Raw genomic sequence first — 23,648 nt, forward strand, 5'->3', positions numbered from 1 at the left:
GTAAGTGCAAATTGCTATTTCCCAACTTTATAGACTACTAACCAATAAAAGATATCATCAGTACACAAAAGTAATATGAAACTATGTGTGCATGAGTGTGTGGATAGATATTCAACAAATTAACTGGATTGGCAGCTCAATGTAGCTTTAGAATACAAATAAATAAAAACATTTAAGAGTTTAACTTTACCCCTTTCTCACATTTTGTATCCTTAAATCTACCTTTCTGGAAATAGAACAAGTCAACTTTTCAAGGTCCTCAGTACTCCAATTACCAATTATTTATTGAAGAACAATATTGCTGTATTTGGGGATACTATCCCATACAAACTTAAAGTATCAAATACCAAATTTAAAAAAGGCATACTATTATTGGAAAAAGAATAATATACATGAAATACAGTAATAGAAAGTACCCATATAATTCTAAGCTGTATTCATTCATTTATCCAACATATATATCCTAAATGTGTGCCATTTGTCAGGAACTGTGGCAATAGCTACGTAGGTGAAAAAGTCTATCTTCACGAAGTTTCCATTTTTACTGAGGAGAGACAATATAAACAGATGGACAACTAAATGCCTGATATGATTTCGGGTACTCAGAAGTGCTATGATTAAGTAACTTACACAATACAGGCTACAAGTGCTTTCAGAATTCAGGACAGAGATCAGAAAAATCTACCTGGAATCATAAAGGGCTTTGTACAGTGCAGGGTGCACAATACTAGCTCCCCACCATTGTCATTATCAGCCTTATCCTCATTATTTTTTCCATGGGGTCTAACTGATGAGAAGCTGTAAAGGTGAAAGCTAGATTTGCTGTGTGATGCTTTCAAGGCATAAAAAACTAAGACTGGAAGGCAAGGATGAGCATGGCAAATTCGTGAGACACACAAAAAAAGTGATCTGATTAGAGCAGAAGGCAGAGAAAAAATGAGACTTGCTAGGTAGAATTGGCGAAATGAAGAGAATCTTTTAAATTAAAAACAAAAACCTTTAGTTCCTTCTCTGTATCCAGGGTCCACCTCAAAGCAAAAGTAAAGAGATTTATGTGGTTTGAAATAGGCAACCAGAAGGCTGTTAGGTAGGTTTCTGAAAGCAGTGTTTCAAGGAGGTCATTTTGACAAGTTGTATTTAATGAATACGAAAAGAAGAGATTAAGGTGGTAAGTTTTACGTTAAGTATTTGTGGTGTTTTATTTTAATTACAATATATTTTTCTTTTCTTTTTTCAATGAAAAGAGCTGAAATCCAGAAGGCCGCTAAGAGATGGAAGCCTAGAGCAGGGTGATGACAGAAGGGTGAATGGTCCCACCGTGGGCCACTCAGGTTACTTGGCACGACTGGGTATCTCCCAGAAAACAGTAGCAAGCGCTCACCACCTTCTTCGTACTATGTGAGATAATCAAGACGCTCGGGGGAGAAGACACGTTTGGAGCACTCGAGGGAGGCCCAGGTCACAATTCCTTCCATTCCCCACCGCTCCGTCTTCCTCCCTTACCCCGCGGGCGGAGCCGAAGAGCAGGGCTCAAGGCCCGGCTATCCGGCTTCCTGGAAGTGAGGGCCCCACCGTCCGGCCTGCAGCTACCTAGCCCCGATAGCAAGTGCCAACCGCAGCAATGTCCCCTGCCCTCTTCTTACCACTAGAGTCCCCGACTCCCAGTCGCCTCCGCCTAGGGTAAACAAGTCTTCTTCAGCGCGCGCTGCTTACTGATTGGACACACCGCAGCCAATCCCGAAGCTCGCTCGGCCGCTGACGAGACGGCAGCGCCGCTGCCTTGGGATTGGTTGTCGAGCTGTGCGTCGCGCCTTTTCTGACGATTCAGACAGCATGGCGGCGGAAGGTGGTAGTGATTCCCAGCTAAGAAGAAGAAGGCGCCGGGACCCGGAGGAACCGGAAAAAACGGAACTCAAAGAAAGAGAGCTGGCAGTGGCCCAGGAGAACGAAGAGGATAATGAGGAGCGCTGGGTTGGGCCTTTACCTGTAGAGGCAACATTGGCGAAGAAGAGGAAAGGTAGTTACAGGGATAGGCACAGGGCGAGTTGGAAAGCTGCAAGCCCTGAGTGGAAAAGTTAAAGCCAGACCCGAAAACGGATGGTGTGTTTGTAGGGTCATCTTCTCACTTCTGACCAATCTGTGCTTGTACGTGCACCTGAAATAGTGATTTGGGTGCAGTCAGCGCCTTTCTGATAATAATCAAACACTATACTAATCACTGGTTTGTTGTAATAGATGCTAATATTTACTTATGCTAGTACTTGCTATATTTTTGGCACCTCTCATTTAATTCCTACAGCAGCCAAATGAAATTAGACTGTATAACTCCGTTTAATAGATATGGAAAGGAGTTCTCTTTGAGACTAGTTCAGAAATGGTGTTAGTGTGTTGGGACCCGGGGCAGGGGTTGGGGAACGGAGGTGCCTATTTAGAATCATAAAGTATAGGTAGGTAAAGGTAATTTCATCCCTGACTCTTCCATTAATGAGTTTTCTGATCAGGGAAGGTAAGTTTCCTGGATCACACACTTTCTTCTAAAACCATACTCCTTGCATACCATGGCCTGAAGCATTTTGCTATTAACGTGGAATAGTAACAAAATTTTATCAAAAGGAGTGAGTAAAGGGATAGATTAAATTTTCTTTTCTTTCAAGTTATTCTATGAAATGTTTTCCTTAAACGTGTAGGACTGTTGAATGTGATTTTTTTAAATTTCAAATTTTAATTTATCACTCTCCCCACTTAACTCTTCAGTGATTTCTCATTATTTTCAGAATTAAGTCCAAACTTTCAATGATGACATACAAGGTCTTAGATGATACCTCTCTCCTTATCGAACCAGTACATTTCCATATTTTCCTCTCCTAACCCCTTGTTTCTTCTCTGCACTTGAGCCATAATCTTTTTCTCCACTGGATAACTGTTGGGGTGTCATGATGTCTCTCTCCTCCTGGAATATTTACCCTCACCTCTTTCACTTGGCTAACTTTTGTTGTTGTTCAACCCTTAGCCCTCAGCTCAGCTTCACCAGTATGGGCTGGGTTTCTTGTTGTTGTTTTATCCTGACTCCAGGACATTTTTGCATTTATCTTGAGATAGAGTGGGAGGGAGAGAGAGAGAGAGAGAGAAATATCGATGTGAGACTGGTTGCCACCCGCACAACCCTAACTGGGGCCGGGGACAACCGCAGCCAAGGTACGTCCCTTAGAGGGAACCAACCGAACCTGGGACTCTGGTACGCGGGCTGACGCTCTAACCACTGAGCAAAACCGACCTGGGCTAGGGTGGGTTTCTAAAGCACATTGCTAATTACTGAGATAATGTTTATAATGCTGAATTTACAGGTAGCCCAACTTTTATGTATCTGGATTTTGAAAAAGGTGTTTCTTTGAACCTTGTACACTGACACCCTTAAAGTGTATTACCACCTTTTTTATTGCCAAAGCTTTCTGATCTATGTTTCCATAATAATTTTTTTCTCATTGCACTTTTTACATTTTGAAATTGTATATTTATTCATGTGATTGTCTGATTAATGTTTCTCTCCACTGCTAAGACTAAGCATATAAGAGCAAGTTTTGCTCCATTGCTTTGCATATAGCAGGTACTCAGTATTTTCTGAATGAGTATTACAGTGTGTATGTTCTTATTTATTTTATTGAATTGGAATATTCTGGCATATCCTTTTTTATGGAAAATAGTGGGGGGTATCTAAAAATATTCAAGAGCTGACATTAGTGTTAGAAGATGAAGATCTTAGAAACTTCATACAATTGATACAGATAGGGAAATTATTAGGTGTGAAAAATCTTCACTCTTAATTAGATGCTTATTGTTTTTAAGCCATTCAATAATGAATTTAGTTTGAAAATATTTGAAGTTTTAAAACATGTATAAAGTGTTTCAAAAAAATCATTAAAGATTTTGTCTAAAGGGACAGGTTTTTAACTTCCTAGAAATGGAACCATTTCCTTTAACATGTTCTTTGAATATTGGACTTTTGTATACAGTGTCAGAAAGACATTATAAATAATTATATGGCACTACCTTTAATTAAACTGATGGGTTATCAAGGACAGTAACTATGTGTTACTCTTTATTCCATGTGCCTTGGAACCTATTTTGTTTTCAATAAATATCTGTTCAACAAGTGAACTAACAGCAAAAGGCATGTGTATCCGATAGGACTAAATAACATGCAGTTGCACATTAAAAAGGTAAAGGTGGCCCGGGCCGGTTTGGCTCTGCGGTTGGAGCGTCGACCTGTGGTACAGAGAGACCCGGGTTCGGTTCCCGCTAAGGGCACGTACTTCGGTTGCAGTTTGTCCCCGGCCCTGGTTGGTCGTGCGGGTGGCAGCCACTCGATGTGTCCCTTCACATCGATGTTTCTCTCTCTCTCTCTTCCTCTCTCTCCCTCCTGCTCTATCTGAACAAAAAATGGAAAAATGTCCTCGGGTGAGGATAAAAAAAAAAAAAAAAGGTAAAGGTATACTTCTCTCATGTGTAAAAGAAGTCCTAAACTATTCAGTCTGATTGGTATGGAGGCTCCAAACAAACCTAGGCTGTTTCCAGCTTTCTGCCCTAGCATCACTAGGGTATGGCCCTCATCTTTGTCCTGAGTGGTTATTAGAATTACAGTGCTAATACCCAAGTCCCAAGCTGTAAAACTGAGGAAGGGAAGAAAGGTACACCTTTTGAAGAAGACTTCTTGACTGTGACACAGCATTTCGACTTTTATCTCATTGGCACAAGGTTACATCTAACTGCAGGAGAAGGCGAGAAAGGTCATCTTATAGCTGGATGTCTGTTCACATAAAAATGAGAATTCTGTTACCATAAATGATGGGAAAGGTGGTTCATCGGACACAGCTTTGAGTCTGCTGTATAATAGTTATAAAAAAACTGAAATAGCTCATTTAACTTAGCAAATTTTTGTGGGTATGTTTGGATAAATAAAATAATCCTTGGATTATGTTATTAGGTGTATATATATTTATATATGTATATAGTCATCTTTTACTAGTAAAATTGTTTATAGCTTATAATAATGAAATTAATATTTTCTCACATTACCATTCTTACAAATGTTTTGCCCCTGGAAAGCTTCAGAAGCACTCAACTGGATATTCTTTCAACTCTAAAAAACTCAGTATCAGTGCTTCAAAGAGGTGGTGCCTTAAAGATAAACTGAGACATCTTATAGATGGCCGCTGGCCTCTTCTTATTTAAATTAGCACTAATAATAGGATCTAGGTGGTTAGAAAGATGGTTGTGATAGTTTCATGAAGCCTTTTAAGGTTTTTGTTTTTGTTTTTTAATGGAATTTTCATATTAAGCCAGCCGTTCAGTTTCTAAGTTCTGGAGACAGTTAAGCATCTATATATTACCCTATAACTTGCCATGACTAACTAAATAGTAGTGCTATGCAGACTGTGCAGTAATATAACTGACATGAGACACTGGATTTTTATTTTCATTACAGATGGAATAGACAGAAATTATTGAAAATCTAGATGAAAATACAACATAAATTTAGAAAATACAAATTAGCCTGGCCAGTGTGGCTCAGTGAATTGAGCGTCCCAGGACTGAGAGGTTCTGGTTAGATTCCCAGTCAAGGCACATGCCCTGGTTTCGGGCTCAGTCCTAGGTAGGGGGCATGCAGGAGGCAGCCGATCAATATTTCTCCCTCACATCAATGTTTCTATCTCTCTCTCCCTTCTTCTCTCTCTAAAAAATCAAAACATATTAAAAAAATACAAAATAATATTTATTTCCAGCTGTTAAAAGTTATTTTTCTTTTTTTCTCAGTTCTAGAGTTTGAAAGAGTCTATCTTGATAATCTCCCCAGTGCATCCATGTACGAACGCAGTTACATGCATAGAGATGTTATCACTCATGTGGTGTGCACCAAGTAAGTCTATTATCTTTTTCTTCTGAGATTTTTTTTAAATGCTTCAGTTTTGACATGTACTTATAGAAGTAACTTTAGGATATTATAGATTTCTATTTAATTTCCTAAGTTCTATGATAGTTTAAGTTAAAGGCCTACATGTTTTTTACTGTATCATACAAGGAATGCATTCTCTAAGACAGAACTCTTTAGTATGTGTGTGTGTTTTGGAAATAAATGCCAAAAAGGGATAAACCAGGTAATGTCTGAGCTTTCCAGAAGAAGAGTATATTAATTAAGGTGGGAGTAATTGGTAGCTGGCCCCTTCAGTACCAATGGGAAAAATGATGAGAGCTAAGACTTCCTGGAAATGTCACAGGATCTTCAAAATAAATTAATGGTAATCATAACAATAATATTCTAATGTATGTTAACCTTGTACTGTGCTCAGTACTGTTCTAAAGCTTTTTCATAAATTATCTCATTTATCTCAAGAACAGTTTGACTAGGTAGTAATATAATCTAAACTTTACAGGTTTGGAGAATTTAGATGGCAGAAGAGATTGGACGGGGGGAAAATGCAAGGGCTAAGTCCCAGAGAGTTTTCTATCCCTTGTATGGATTTTGAACCTATAATCAGAAGAGTAACATCAGATTTTTATTTTTAAATACTACTCTGGCTGTGGTGAGATTAATGGATTTAAATAGGGTCAGAATGGATACAGTGAGAGAATTTAGGAGACTGGTATAGAAATCTAAATGCAGTATGATAGTGGCTTGGATGATATTGGCAGTGATTATGGAAAGAAGTAGATGAATTACTTTGCTCTTTGGATCAGACTGTTCTTTTTTTTTAATCCTCACTCAAGGATATTTTTCCATTTATCTTCAGAGAGAGAGAGAAACATCAATGTGGGAGAGACACATCGACTGGTTGCCTCCCACATGACCCCAACGAGGTATGTGCCCTTGACCAGAATCGAACCCTGGACTCTTTGGTCCGAGTGCCAATGCTCTAACTGCTGGCCAAACTGGCCAGGGCTAGATCAGACTATTCTTAAATCTCTTGGGAACCATTAAGGTATAAAGTTAGTTAAGATAGCTTTGTATTTCATTTGTAGAATAATTCTGACCAAACATGAGCACTTTTCCTAGTCCAAAGTTGTCAGTGTATAAAGCAGCATATTGGACTAGAGTTGCTATCACTCTCTCCTCAAGTTTTTTTTTATTTATTTATTTTTATTTATTTATTTATTTATTTATTTTTGGTATGTTACCCTAGTGGGAACCAGACCCAGGACTCTCTGGTCCACAGGCTGATGCTCCAACCACTGAGCCAAACCAGCCAGGGCTCCTGAAGTTTTTTTTAAACCCAAGGCAGCAGGATATAATAGAATGATTGTAGGTTTTGAAGTTTAGGCAGATCTGATATTGAACACCACTCTCCAGTTATGGACCTAGGGCATATACATTGCACATTTTTAAAATTTATTTATTTTTTATTGGTTTTAGTGAGAGAGGGAGGGGAAAGAGAGAGAAACATCAATCATTTGCCTCCCATATGCACCCTGACCAGGGATCAAACCCCCAAACTGGGCATGTGCCCTGATCTGGAATGGAACTGGTGACATTTTGGTGCATGGGGTGATGCTCAACCAACCGAGCCACACCAGCCAGAGCTACATTGAATATTTTCAAACTTTCCTAATTTGTAAAGTGATTATAAAAAGTACACACCCTAATAGAGTTGTTGTAAAGATTAAATAAGGGCCCTGGCCAGTTTGGCTCAGCGGTTAGAGTGTCAGCCCGCAGACCGGAGAGTCCCAGATTCGGTTCCCACTAGGGGCGTGTACCTTGGTTGCAGTTTGTCCCTGGCCCGGTTTGGGGTCGTATGGGTGGCAACCACTCGATGTGTCTCTCTCACATTGATGTTTCTCTCTCTCTTTTCCTCCCTCTTTATTTCAAGATAAATGCAAAAATGTCCTCAAATAAAGATTTTAAAAAAAAGATTAAATAAGGTAAATATGTAAAGTACCTAACACATCTTGGCTTCAGTAAATGCATTCTATTTTTATATACCTACAGGTGAGATGACTCTGTACAAAATCTTTTTGATAATTTAAGCAACCAAAAATATCTTGGATAGGATGCAAAATAAACTTATGTTGCATTTTGCTCTATATGAAAGTAATGTGTTGAAATTTAATTATTTATGAACTTTTGAAAAATAGAAAAGTGTCTACAGGGTACTTTTAACACTGAAAGACCATAAGGTCTGCCCAGGCTGGTGTAACTTACTTGATTGGAGGGTCGTCCCATGGACCAAAAGGTGGCAGGTTTGATTCCCAGTCAGGGCACATGCCCTGGTTGTGGGCCCTATCCCCAGACAGGGCATGCAGGAGGTGGCCAATCCATGTTCACTCTCATGATGTTTCTATCTCTCTCTTCCTCTCCCTTACTCTCTCTCTCTAAGAAATCAATCAAGAAAAAAAAAAAAAAAAAAAGACTCTAAGGTCTAGTGATTCATGATATGATTTATTTTTCTTTTAATGTCAAATCCCAGTTTAATTCTGAGCCTAGGTCTTAATATCAAAATTAGCGCAGCAGCAGCTGTTATGATATCCAGAAAAGAACTTCAAAATTTGCAACGTTCTGTCTGCCCTGGCCGGTTTGGCTCAGCGGTTGGAGCATCGGCCTGCGGTCCGGAGAGACCCGGGTTCAGTTCTCGCTAAGGGCATGTACCTCGGTTGCAGTTTGTCCCCAGCCCTGGTTGGTTGTGCAGGTGGCGACCACTCGATGTGTCCCTTTCACATTGATATTTCTCTCTCTCTGTTCCTCTCTCTCCCTCCCACTCTACCTGAACAAAAGTGGAAAAATGTCCTTGGGTGAGGATGATAAAAAAAAAAAGGAAACCTATTCTGAAAGTCAGAGATTCTCAGTGAATGATTGCTTTGGGGGTATTGAGTGATTTATAGATTTGTTTTAGAAATTAACTTTTATAAAATTTTATATGTGCAGGACAGACTTTATTATTACAGCCAGTCATGATGGACATGTTAAGTTCTGGAAAAAAGTAGAAGAGGGAATTGAATTTGTTAAACATTTTCGCAGTCACCTAGGTAAGAATTTCACCTATTTGATGCTCTCGTTTAAACTGTACTAAAGTTTCTTTTAAACTGTTTATTTCTTTGAATTGTACATTTATTTCATTGGTATTTGATGTTTTAATTTTATTTATTTAAACAGGAGTTATTGAGAGTATTGCAGTTAGCTCTGAGGGAGCATTGTTCTGTTCTGTGGGTGATGATAAAGCAATGAAGGTGTTTGATGTTGTGAACTTTGACATGATCAATATGCTGAAGCTTGGGTGAGTCTTTTTTAAATTATATATTTCTTAACTTAGTGAAATAATTTTTGAACGAAACTTCACCATTTCATAGGAATTTCTAAACAGAATATGTTACCTTCCACTGAAAAATGTACTTTGGATTTTGCTTGGGGAATGGTGAATCCTTGTTATGATGCTATTTGGTTGCTTCTGTGATTTTTGTCATTAATCACTGCAGAAATTTCCGAATAGCCTCATAGCAAGAATTCATTGTATCACTTTAACATTACTTAATAACAAGGATCCATCATATCTAATTTACTGGTACTTAGAATTAAACTAGTTGTACTTATTTGAGTAATATGGTATGTGTTCTTATAAAGCTTATTCACATTTTTGGAATTGAAGTTAATTGTTCCTGATTTTACTTTGACATATATTGATACCCAAACTTTGTGGTTAGACTGCACAATAATGAGGCTAATACTTTGCTTTAAGCATGTCTTTTTAAAGATAACATACTGAATTTATATACACCTAAATGAATGTCAGATTGAAAGTTGTAGCACTGTTAGAAACAGTTTGGGGCTTGTCTTTGTCTGCTCAGACTCCATAACAAAAAATCTTAGACTGGGTGGCCTAAACAACAGAAATTTATTTTCTCACAGTTTTGGAGGCTGGAAAGTCCAAGATCAGTGCTGCAGCAGGGTTTGGTTTCTGGTGTGAATTCTCTTCTGTGTTTCACATTGTGTCTTCATTGGGAACAGGGGATGGAAGGAGGAATGATAGTTCCTTCTTCGTGGAAGGCCGCAGGCCTATGGGGGTAGGGCCCTACTCTTATGGCCTCATTTAACCTTAAGTACGTCCTAAAGACCCAATGGCCAGAGAAATTGGGGGTTAGAGCTTCGTCATATGAATTGGAATGTGGGATGGAGAACTATAGTTCAGAACAGAGTAGAACTTCTTTTGGAATTTCATACAAAACCAGTTTACAAGCCCCTGAAGGAAATCAGTCTGATTATTTATGGTCAAAACTTACTTTTTGACTACAAGTAGAAATACCTGTTGATCATCTGTCTTATTCCCCAGCTTTGTTTCCTCACATAGTAGCTACTTTAAAAAATCATCTATTCATAAATGTTGAATGTTTGCCACTTTTGAAGATGTTGAAAGGTATTTTTTTTTTTTATGCTTTGATAGAAATTCTAAGAGTTCCAAAAATGTTTTGAATCCCTCATTAGAATAACTGTGTAACTTCTCAGACTGATTACTTTGATGGAGACAACACTCATTTGAGTGGATAAGTTTGGTATACTGATTAACTCTGTCCCAGTTTTTTTTGTACTCTGGTCATCAGGTAGCATGTTCAAAGCTTGTAGTTTTAAGATCAAATTACCAATAATGAGAGTGTGATAAAAGCTCGATTTTCTTTTGAACATAGTCATAACTAAAATATTTAGAGCTTTGATATTTCAAGAATGGATTTATAACGTATACTGTTACATGCTAGCCTAGTTAAGAGTAAGTTACACATAGACTGAGACATAGAGATCCAAAAAGCAATGCCCCAGACTACCTTAAGTCCCAGGTCCAATTAAGTTTCCTTATCTACCCAAGAGAAGTAAATGGTCTGCTATATGCAATTCTCTTCTTATAGTTTGATAGATCCCCAGAAGTTATTATCAATGCACTGATGAGGTTAGAAAGAGAAAAATTATTAACTGTTATTAGTTGTTCCTCCCCATTCTGTATCTTTCTGCCTTTTTTGAGCAAGGGATCCAAAAATAGCTAAATGACTGGTCACTGGCCAGAGCATTTTTGGTGGTGAAGGTAGGAAGGGATGCTAACTTCTGGTATTGACCTCCTTTTTCTCTCAATTCTTTATTATTTCAGCTATTTTCCTGGACAATGTGAGTGGATCTATTGCCCAGGGGATGCCATATCGTCAGTTGCTGCTTCTGAGAAGAGTACAGGGAAAATTTTTGTTTATGATGGTCGAGGAGATAACCAGCCACTTCATGTTTTTGACAAACTCCACACATCACCTCTTACTCAGATACGGCTAAACCCAGTATACAAAGCAGTAGTGTCTTCTGACAAATCTGGAATGATTGAGTACTGGACTGGGCCTCCTCATGAATATAAATTCCCCAAAAATGTGAACTGGGAATATAAAACTGACACAGATTTATATGAATTTGCCAAGTGCAAGGCTTATCCAACCAGCATATGTTTTTCACCTGATGGGAAAAAAATAGCTACAATTGGTTCTGATAGAAAAGTTAGAATTTTCAGGTTTTTAACTGGAAAACTCATGAGAGTCTTTGATGAATCACTAAGTGTAAGTGCAGTTTAAATTTAATCATGCGTTACTTTTCTAAAAATGTCTTTGTTTTGTGCTATTTCTTTAAAATGTATTTTTTTCTGAATATAAACATTTAGATTGATGGTTATTTTCTCTTAGTAAATTTAAGATAATAATCAATTGTCTGCTGACTTGCATTGTTGCTCTCCAGAAGTCTCTTCCCTACATTTATTTCTTCTGAGCCAGTGATCCTTCTACTTGGTATTTGTATTTTCAGTTTTGTTTTGTTTCAAGCTCATTCTCTTAAGGTCCTCAAAACTTATTCTAGACACCCTCTCTTCCCACTTTATTCACTCCTTTCTGTCTGTGACTATTCCCAGATTTATTTCTCAAGCTTTCTATTATGAAAAGACCTGGTACTGTCTTTTTTTTCTGTCTTCATGAATGGCACTAATATCCATTACTTGTACAAGGCTGAAACCTGATTCGTCCTTAACTATTTCCTTACCCCTCTATTCAATTTATCATGAGTCCTGACAATTTTACTTTCGAAATATACTTTAAATCCATCCATTTCTTTTCAGCAGGCACACCTATCACTACCCTAGTTCGTGATCTTTTGCCTGGCTTATAACATGGCCTACTGCTAGTATCTGTTCTGACTTCCTCCCAATCTGTTATCCTTAGTACATCCAGAGTAGTCTTTTAAAAGCACATATCTGATCATGTCATCCTTTGAACCTTTCAGTGACTTCTGTTCTTAGAATCAAGATCAAAATAAGGGCTGCAGTGTTGTGGTCCCTGCCTACCATTACAGCCTAGTGTAAATCACCTTTCTCCTGCGTCTTACTCTGGCTAGTTAGGTCTTGCTTCAGTTCCATGTACATTCTGTTCTTTCTGCCTGGAGTGAACCTTCCCTCTTTTCTCCCATTGCCTGTTGAACTTACCCTTTGAATCTCAGTGAGAGGGTCACTTCCTCTGGGAATTCTTCACTGTTCATCCAATCTAGGACAACTTTTTTTTTTTGTCCTAGTTTAACAGAAATTTAGTTGGATGGTGTGAAGTGTCTTTTAGCGTTTATCAACCAGAGTCACTGCATATGGCCACACAGTTGTGTATCACAGAGTCCCTGCAATTAAGGCTGGAATTCTGTAGAAAGATTCTGATGTGCTTATCAGGTTAGATTAACATTTATAAAATACATATATGTAGGCAGATGGCCATCTACAAACTTTAAGTATTGAAACTGAATCCTTTTTCTTGCAAAAATAATCAGGGGTCCCTCACTACAAAAATGTAATCAAGCATCTAGGCTGTTTCTAACATAGGAATATGTAAATCAGTACAATATATTAGTCTCAGAGACTGGAAAAAGGGAACTATAATGAGCAGGCTTTTTAGCTAGTGTATAAGACCATTCCCTAACACACATTACCTCCTTTTGATTTTTGGAGTATATTGTTCATTCCATAATAAAAAACTGGAGATTTCCAATTAACACAGAGAAAAAAGGAAGTAGATGGAACATAAGTCTGGCTTATTTTCATATGCAATGGAGAACTACTTTTGAAGTCTGCTCTTTGATGCCCTAAATGTAAAGATCCTACCTTTTGGGACGCTTATAGTGTAATGATAGTAATTGGATGTGACCCCTATTTTTGTATATTAACTATCTAAAAAAAAATAAACCAAGTTTCCAAACTAAACTGCATCCATAAAAATATTCACCTGCCTTACATTATATTTACTAATGATAATCTAACTATAATTATAATGTATGTCAAAACAAAACATTTCTGAAATATGAAATTGTTATACATTAGTAAAATAATAAGAGTTTATTCATTCAACAAAAATTGAGTGTTGCCCTAACTGGGTGGCTCAGATGGTTGGAGCATCATCCCATACAACAAAAGGTGGCAGGTTCGAGTCCTGGTCAGGGCACATACCTAGGTTTTGGGTTTAATTCCTTGGTCAGGGCATGTATGGGAGGCAACCGATTGATGTTTCTCTATCTCCCTCCAATCAATAAACATATCCTCGGGTGAGGATTAAGAAAAAAAAAAATCGAGTGCTTATTATGCCAGGTCCTTATATAAGGACCTCCTGGTCTATAGTTACATCGGCCAATATAGTAGCCACTAGCCACATGTGGCTCTTGAGCACTTGGTACATGGCTAGTTCAAATTGAGACAGACCGAAAGTATAAAATGTGAGTTCAAAGACTTATTAGAAAAAAATTTAATTTTATCTCAACTTTAATAAATTGCTTAATGTTTAAATGTTAATATTTTGGATATGTTGGATTGAATAAAATATTAATTTTACCTGTTTCTTTTTTACTTTGTTTAATGTAGCTACTTGAAAATTTTATCCTCACCTGAGGATATTTTTCCATATTTTGTACAGATAGAGTGGGAGGGAGAGAGAGAGAGAAACATCGACGTGAAGGGACACATCGAGTGGCTGCCACCCGCACGACCAACCAGGGCCGGGGACAAACTGCAACCGAAGTACGTGCCCTTAGCGGGAACCGAACCCGGGTCTCTCCGGACCGCAGGCTGACGCTCTAACCGCTGAGCCAAACCGGCCAGGGCGCTACTTGAAAATTTTAAATTACTTACATGGACTCCGGTTGCAGTTTGTCCCCGGCCCTGGTTGGTCGTGCGGGTGGCAGCCACTCGATGTGTCTCTTCACGTCGATGTTTCTCTCTCTCTCTCCCTTCCTCTCTCTCCCTCCCACTCTATCTGTACAAAAAATGGAAAAATATCCTCGGGTGAGGATAAAAAAATAAAAATAAATAAATTACTTACATGGTTTGCATTATATGTCTACCAGAAAGTGCTATTCTGTGGCATTATAAAAGGTAGCAGAAATATTGTTTCTAAAGAGAAAGCAGTAATTATATTGACTAAGTGGTTTGTTTTTGTTTAATTAGAAGAACAAATTAGTGTTAATTCTATTTATGATCAAACATACTTTTTTTTCCTGTTTACAGTATTTTGAAGAATCCTCTGTAAGAGATATATAAGTACACAAACCGTTAGTTACTCTTTATGTGTGCTCTGCTTCTATTTGAATTCTCATTCCCTTTATTATGTAGCTTTGTTGTTAATAAATGGTTTGTTTTCTAGATGTTTACTGAACTACAGCAAATGAGGCAACAGCTACCAGACATGGAATTTGGCCGACGAATGGCTGTAGAACGTGAGTTGGAGAAGGTGGATGCAGTGAGATTAATTAATATAGTTTTTGATGAAACTGGACACTTTGTGCTATATGGAACAATGCTGGGCATTAAAGTTATAAATGTAGAAACAAACCGGTAAGCTTTAATATGATGTATGTTTTTAAAAAATGCATTTATTGGGGACCATTTCCTCCTTCAGGGAAACAATGGGAGTTTTGTTTGTTCCAAGACAAGTGGAATGGTCCCAAATGTCTAAACTTAACCAAATGTTTTGACTGGATTTTTCTGTGGTCTTTCTGTTGTTTATACTCTTATGTAAAAAGTTTCCACTCATGTTTGTAAAAGAAATGGAAAGAAGATATGCATAGTTTCAAGTTTTTTGTGTGTTTTTTTGTTTTTTGTTTTTTAACAAGTTATAGTCTGTCTTTTGCTTATTGATTTAAATTAGCCTGGTTCATGTTAAATGTTGCCAAATATTTTAACCACAGAATTCGGCATTACATCCTGCTAGACATAAAATCAGAACTTAAAATGCATGAAACCACAATAAGCCTTTTGTGCAGTCCCTTTGGTCTTAGTACAGAATAGCTAAAATCAGATACTATCACTGAAGGTAAATAAAAAAAAGAACTTAAAGTGTATTTTAAGAAGAAAAAATCTTGTGCTCTACATTCTCACATATAAACAAATTTATATTTAGTTCTTGGCAATACAAAATCTTTGAAGGTTTGCAGATAGATTAAAATATTGGAGATAGGTTAAAACTATGACTGAATGATTATATTTTTTTAACCTGAAAATTACAGCTGCCTACCAATTTTAAGTACCTTTGTGTGTGTGTATGTAAAGAAACACTTTTTAAAACCTTTCACTAGTTATTTTGTACAAAGATAAAGGATAGCTGATTCCCAGCTTTCATCGGTAAAGTTATTATAATTGGAGCTAATTCTGAAAATTTTATTGTATAAAACATTGTATTTTCCAGGTGTGTGCGGATCTTAGGCAAGCAAGAAAATATCAGGGTGATGCAGTTGGCTTTGTTCCAGGGAATAGCCAAAAAGCATCGTGCTGCAACTACTATAGAAATGAAAGCTTCTGAAAACCCCGTTCTTCAGAATATTCAAGCTGACCCAACAATAGTCTGTACGTCTTTCAAAAAGAATAGATTTTACATGGTATGTGTAAGTACTAAGAGATGGACTGTAATGTTTATTCCAGTTTGGTTGGAGTTTTATTTTCTTAGCTTGTGCTTTCAACTAAAGAGGATGTTGGCAATAATAGCAGACTTTCTAAATAACCATAATACTATCTTACAACATTGATATTGTAGAATTTTTAACTAGAACTTGATTTTAAGTATTTTTGTACTGTTTTCTATGCTGTTTTGAAAATTTTTCAACCTGGCTTCTGTAACTATTTGTGTTGTCTAAAGATGATAGGAAGTAAGTGGTTATGGTAATAATTGAATCCAAAATAGTTTTTACTGTGGGGTTTCAAAAATTCTTTTTTTTATTATTTTAGTTTTAACTCTTGAACATAATTTATCTCCCCCGAACTTGCACACTTTCTTGTCTAAACACTTTATTTTTAACCTTTTGACTCCATTGTAATGTTGCTACCTTAGAATTGTATATTCCTGAGGAATTTTTTTCCTAGCGAATTGAAAGTATGTTGCATGTTAATTAAAACTGGGCTCAAAATCAAACTAATAAGCTGTTAGAAGTAGCATTGTCCTAACTGTTCAGCCAGGCAAAAAAATCTAAAGTATAGAGAGCTCTGCCCTTGCATTCTATCCTTCACACTACAGTCAAATGTGATTTTAGCAGGTCCTCAAATATTGTCATTTTGTTCTAATGTTGATGAGAAAAAGCATCAATTCCTGGCTGGAACCACTGTCAGTGTGGAGTTTGCACATTCTCCCCATGTCTATGTGGGTTTCCTTTGGGTACTCCAGTTTCCTCTCACATCCCAAAGATGTGCACATTAGGTTGATTGCATGTCTGACTTGTCCTGGTCTGAGTGAGTGTGGGTATGTGTGTCAGTGCATGTGAGTGCACTCTGCAATGGGGCAGTGTCCTGTCCAGGGTTGATCTCTGCCCTGAGCCCTGAGCTGCTGGGATAGGCTCCAGCTGCCCGTTACCCTGAACTGGAATAAACAGAAGGTTGGAAAAGAATTATCTCACTGGCTCTTGTTCATCTTTCTTTAATGTATGTATAGCTCACATTTATTTCATTGTGTAATTTTAATGTTTAATATTAGAAGTGTTTTGGGTCTTCATTAAGTTTCATGATGTTTTTGTGATCAGAAGTAATGCCATAGGAACTTAACTCATTTATATCAATTAGCCTGTGGTAAAATTGATTTTGTTACACAGTTTTTAGTAAAGCTGCATTTCCAAGAACCTGTCAATGACACTATGTGAGGACTTACTGTATTTCTCTAACTTCCCAGCTGTCTATATAGCTGGCCCTCCTACCTTATCATTCTTCATTTTTAGTTCATTTGTAGTAAGTGGAGTATTGTTTTTTTACATCTAAGCATTTGCACAGGCTACTCCTTTTGCCTGCTACACGTAACTCCCCAGCTCCTACATATACTTAGATCTCAGCTTGGAGGCTGCTATGACATTATCTCTGGATTAGGTGTGCCTGGTTGTATTGTCACACTTTTTAAAATGATTTGCTGATATATTTTTTTGTTTGTTGCTGACACTGTCATCTCCTTGTGATAATATAAACTTTGTAAACATAGGCACTATGTTTTCTTCACTGTTAAATCCACAAAGTTTGTCCTGGCCAGTTTTTCTCAGTGGTTAGACCAAAGAGTCGTGTGTTCGATTCTGGTCAAGGGCACATACCTTGGTTTGGTCCCCGGCCCTGGTTGGGGACGTGCAAAAGGCAACCAGTCGATGTGTCTCTCTCACATTGATGTTTCTCTCCTCTCTCTCTTTCTGTCACCCTCCCACTCTATCTGAGGATAAATGGGAAAATGTCTTCAGGTGAGGATTAAAAAAAAAAATCCACGAAGTTTGGTCAAGTGTCTGGCTCATTATAGTATATTTATTCATCTGATATAGTATAAGCAGCTGTGATGTTATTAAGGTTACCAGCATTTGATAAACATAGGAAATAGCTGTTTCCCTACCCTGACCAAGCTTTTAACCTAGAATGAGTAGATTCCTTGAAGTGAGAATTTTTCAAAGTCATGGCTAAAAATTTGTTAATATATGTTAAAGGAAAATAATTTTTCTTGTTTTTACCTGTGATTTAACCATTTTGAAGGTAAAAATTAATTACAAAAGAGAATTCTTTTTTTTTTTTTTTTTTTAATCCTCACCCGAGGATATTTTTTCATTTTTTGTTCAGATAGAGCGGGAGAGGGAGAGAGGAAGATAGAGAGAGAGAGAGAGAGAGAAACATTGATGTAAAAGGGACACATCGAGTGGCTGCCACCCGCCAACCAACCAGGGCCGGACACAAACTGCAACCGAAGTACGTGCCCTTAGCGGGAACCGAATCTGGGTCTCTCCGGACCGCAGGCCGACGCTCTAACCGCTGAGCCAAACTGGCCAGGGCGTGGAGAATTCTTGATATACACAAAACTTATATAATTTTCCAACCACTTTATTAAAATACTAAGTAACAAGCTATTTTCTTTCTTTCCCCAGAATTTACTTTTATGTTGACTAAATCACATATTCCTCATAAACTTGGAAGAAATAGAAAAAAAATAAGTCTACTCACAGTGCATCTTTATACATCTGACATTTTCATGAATTATCTTTCAAGTTTATGAGATGTACATATTCTTAAGCAAAATTAAAATGGTACACATATACATTTCTATGCCTCTTCAAATCCAATATCATGAAATAAAAGGAAAACTTTACAAAATTTGAACTTTAGTAGTTTCATATGCTAAATCAAGAAAACTATTTAGTACAACAGGCTATCCCTTTGAAAACTAGAGAATAAGATGTGAAAGCAATCGCATCCTAGCTTGATTGTTTATTTGGAATCTATCCAAGTGGACCAAGGAATGCTATTAGGCAAGACAGGGCCTGGGCACTAGCTTTACCTTCCTGGAACTCAGCTGGCATCAGGTAGAGCTTTCTTGGAAGGAATGATTTCTACTTACTGAGTCAAATAAAAAAAAAAAAAACAGGCCTTGAGAAATCCAGTTTTAACAGTGAAAAAGTTTTTCTCAATTCTCCCTGTACCCAGAGAATCCTGAGATTTCTACATCTTCACTCAAAATTTACATCCCTGAAATAAGGATTTATTCTGGTATGAATTCATACTTTCATTAGAAATGAAATTTTCTTGTTCATACATCTTAACATGAAAATTATAATTCATTCACTCACTTTTTTATTTTTCTCCTTTAGTTTACCAAACGAGAACCAGAAGATACAAAAAGTGCAGATTCTGACCGAGATGTTTTTAATGAGAAACCTTCTAAAGAGGAAGTCATGGCAGCTACTCAGGCTGAAGGACCCAAACGAGTTTCAGATAGCGCCATTATCCACACAAGCATGGGAGACATTCACATCAAACTTTTTCCTGTTGAGTATGTACAGTTTTTGTTGTCTTCAACACCAATGTAAATGTGCATATTTCAAGAAACTGCAACTTAAAATTTGTTATTTTGACCTAAAGAATTTTTAAGAATTGAAATGTTTGATAGAACATCAACCCTGAGAATTCTGATAAGTGTTCCACTAGAAAATGGGAAATTTTTATACATATATGCACATACTTAACAGGTTTATAAAATATAAATATCTTGGCTATGAAAGTGCTGAATGAAACTAAGAAGTGATATATCCACATATACATTACAATTATCATTAACTGTATATGCCAACTATAAGATTGTGGCTGGCTTATTATAACTGGCTTTCCTCTCAAAACAAATCCTTAAGGGAAGGGTACTTATTTTTCCTTTCTAACATTTGCTAGACATCTACTTCCTCTTCCTTCAACCTAGTTGTTATAATTTTGAAAACGAATTCCAGCCCTGGCCAGTGTGGCTCAGTTGGTTGGCTGTCATCCTGTGTACGAAGAGGTCTAGGATTTCATTCCTGGTCAGGGCATATGCCTGGGTTGTGGGCTTGATCCCCAGGGAAGGGCCGTGGTGCAGGAATCAGCTGATCGATGTGTCTCTCTCCCTTCCTCTAAAATCACTAAAAACATTGAAAAAAAAATTTTTTTTTCTTCATTGATTTGAGAGAGGAAGGGAGGGAGAGGGAGAGAGATAGAAACATCGATTGGCTGCCCCTGCATGCCCCCCCACTGGGGATTTGGCCCACAACCTGGGCATGTGCCCTGACCGGGAATCAAACTGGTGACCTCTTGGTGCATGGGTCGATGTTCAACCACTGAGCCACACCGGCCAGGCCCAAAAGCAATTAAAAAAAAAACCTAGAAAAGTTCTAATAAAACACATATTCTGGACAATTTAAAAGTTTGCCAAATGAGCCCTGGTCAGTTTGACTCATGAGTTAGAGCGTCGGCCTGCGGTCCCAAGAGACCCGGGTTCGGTTCCCAATAAGGGCATGTACCTCGGTTGCAGTTTGCCCCGGCCCTGGTTGGGTCGTGCGGGTGGCAACCACTCGATGTGTCCCTTTCATGTCAATGTTTCTCTCTCTCTCTCTCTCTCTCTCTCTCTCTTCCTCTCTCCCCCTTCCACTTTATCTGAACAACAACAAAAAAAGGGAAAAATGTCCTCGGGTGAGGATAAAAAAGAAGTTTGCCAAATGAGCATGCAATATCAAATACAATATAGTATCTCTGGCTAGTCTTGATGCAAAGGTGACATCTTTTACACCTTTATTTGTAAGTACTTAGTTATTTTGGATATGGTGTTTTGTGCCATACCTTGGTACTGAAGAAAGAACTAGGTAGTTTAGACTCCTGGACCATCTCATTTCAAATGCGTAGAACCCATACACCCATTAAGCCTGTTGCTCCTGGTTGTACTTCATGCAAGATTCTTTTGATTTTCCCATTCATTCCCAGCACTAAGAGCTGTTACAGGATAATGTAACACATTAAATCATCCTGTGGGATTAGTTAATACTATTTAGAATGTTTCATACTCAGAATATGTCTGATTATCACTTAACGTTGATTAAATTTAGGAGATATTATTTCAGTGAATAAGTCCCTGGTCAGGAATATGTCACTATACCATAACATTGTTTTTGTGAGAAAATTACCTTTCGCAGGAACTTAACCCACCATGCACGGCAAATTGTGTATTTTTAAAGGTGCTTTGGTTGTATTTTTTAAACTGCTTATAACCTTATAATCTAAATACTGTCAAACTTTACTATAATAAGCAATCTTGATGTAAAGATACATTAAATAATAATATACTACGGCTTATATGCCCTTTCAACTCTCACTTGTCCTCCGATTAGAAGAGGTTATGAAAAAAAGACTGTCCTTCTGAAACATTCAGATGATACTGAAAACACCATTAGGAAGCAGAACTGCAAAGAAATTGCCTTAAATACTATGAATAGATTTCATATTTATATATGTCTTACTAGGTGCCCTAAGACAGTGGAAAACTTCTGTGTTCACAGCAGAAATGGTTATTATAATGGACATACATTTCACCGTATAATTAAGGTAAGTTATACAAATTTTATGATTTAAGGAATAGCATATTATCGCATAACAAGGAAAAATGGACTATGGAAGCCAAAATAAGAATGATCATGAATATCAGATCTAGAATCAAGGACAGACAGGAATAGTAGCATAATTACCTTACTAGAAACACTGCCACAATATTTTTATCAACAGCTGAAATAGGGTCACATAATGAGTAAAGGGTCATGCTGAGATAAAACTAGTAGCCAAGGTAACCTGCTCCTAGTGGCTAGATAAGGTATAGGTCTAGAAGATAAGACTAAGTAATAGAAGAGCCCAGATGCCACCCAATCTGTGAAAACCACCATTAATACCCGAAGAGCAGAATGAACTCTGCCCAGGCAGCAATCCATAAAACAGATGTAGTTCTTGGTTGTTGACAGGTCAAAAGTGGCAGGAAGAAAAGTCAAACTTCAGGGTTCTGGAGAAATTACTGAAATGAAATCCAGAAAATCTAGTGTTTAGGGAAAGGGAGGAGAAAAGAATGGGGCAGTTATATAAGATCTAATATATACAGATCCTAAAATTTATTTACACTTTTAGTTTTAGTTAGATTACTGGGGAAGATACACATATCTATAAATGAGAAGACCTTTGCATTTTTGTTTTAAATTAGGTAGTTGACCAATAGAAATACATCATCCAAATTAAAGTATAACCTACTAAGAGTGACGATTAACAAAGTTACGATTTTACTGAATACAAAGCACTCTTGACAAATAAAACTTCAAAGCATATGTATAAAAAAGGACGGTGTAATATATCTTTTGTATACTTTCTGTTAAGGGCTTCATGATTCAGACAGGAGATCCAACAGGCACTGGTATGGGAGGAGAAAGCATATGGGGAGGAGAATTTGAAGATGAATTTCATTCAACATTACGACATGACAGACCGTATACACTGAGCATGGCTAATGCTGGATCGAATACTAATGGATCTCAGTTTTTCATAACAGTAGTACCAACGGTGAGTAGAACAGCATCATCTGTGATCCAAAAGTCATAGGTTATGATGTAAAAGTGAATTTAGTGGGAGAAAGCGCTGCATTCTTCTCTACCATTATTTATATCTGCCAGGATGTAAAAATGAAAACAATTTAGATAAGAAAACATAAAATTACCTAACAAATCAGATTTACTTTGTAAAACAATACTTCTGTAATATAGGACACTTAAGTTGTCCTCTGCTACTATTACTGTTTTGTACAATTCAGAACAAACTATTTCACCTCTGGACCTTTTTTGTCATCGTTAGAATGGAGGATTAGAGTACATGAATTCCCGATTTTAAGACATTTTCCTCATATTTTTATAACTCTGAAATCAGAATGCAAGCAATAATCAGTGGCACTATAGATTTGACAGAATACAATATATCTAACTCTATTGCTATGCAATTCCAAATAATTATAAAAATTATACACTTTGTAATTAAGCACTAAACAACGAAGGAAAGATATGACTACTATCTGCCAGGTACATAGTCTTGTGTAATAGTTACAATACTTCTTAGTGTCACTATACCCAGTTTAAATAATAGATGATGAAACAAACATGGCTAACTTGCCAAAGGTCAAGTAGGTAGGAGAATCAGCAGTTCAGTGCCTATGTCTCTAATGCCAAAGCACATGTAGCTAAAAGTGTTCCAAACTGCCTTTTCATTATGCAGGTAGGATTCCTACAGAGAACTTTTGAAGCCTTAGCTATAATTCTTTGAACTATGCAAAGGGAACGTACCTTTAGCAAACACATCCTGGCTCCCTTTGATCTGAAAGATGCAGATATTTAAACATTATCCTATGCTTTTATAAACATGGAAATTATTCTTAAAATCTAAGTGAAATTACTGTAAATATTTTTAATTACATAAAAAAAGTAAAGCATACCTTTAAATTCTCTAATTTGCTCACCCAGAGAGGTGGATTAAGAAACCTGGTTTACCAAGATTTTCCATTTGTCCTCCAACACAGCCTTGGCTTGATAATAAGCACACGGTATTTGGACGAGTGACTAAAGGAATGGAAGTTGTACAGAGGATCTCCAATGTCAAAGTCAATCCCAAAACAGATAAGCCCTATGAGGATGTCAGCATCATAAATATCACTGTCAAGTAAAATGTCTCATTGTATGTAAATAAAAATATACATATAATAAACAGGATTATTTTACATTGGCAGTCTCTTAAGACTTGCTGAACATGCAAATCATGTTTCAAGGATTGCAGTATTGTATTTTTATATTTTTCATTAAAGGCCATTTTTTAAAA

At 37.2% G+C, this 23,648-nt stretch overlaps 1 protein-coding gene across 1 annotated transcript; it reads left to right on the forward strand.

The window, feature by feature from the left end:
• Positions 1–1,818: 1,818 nt before the first annotated feature.
• PPWD1 (peptidylprolyl isomerase domain and WD repeat containing 1) lies at positions 1,819–23,648 on the forward strand. The gene is made up of 11 exons (XM_036279133.1): positions 1,819–2,017; positions 5,812–5,914; positions 8,912–9,012; positions 9,140–9,260; positions 11,115–11,562; positions 14,662–14,852; positions 15,703–15,892; positions 19,106–19,287; positions 21,275–21,356; positions 22,167–22,349; positions 23,353–23,648. The coding sequence occupies exons 1-11, from the start codon at positions 1,834–1,836 to the stop codon at positions 23,494–23,496; spliced, it is 1,929 nt and encodes a 642-aa protein (XP_036135026.1). The 5' UTR covers positions 1,819–1,833; the 3' UTR covers positions 23,497–23,648.

This window comes from Molossus molossus, unplaced genomic scaffold, assembly GCF_014108415.1.
Source record: "Molossus molossus isolate mMolMol1 unplaced genomic scaffold, mMolMol1.p scaffold_m16_p_3, whole genome shotgun sequence".
Classification (NCBI taxonomy): domain Eukaryota; kingdom Metazoa; phylum Chordata; class Mammalia; order Chiroptera; family Molossidae; genus Molossus; species Molossus molossus.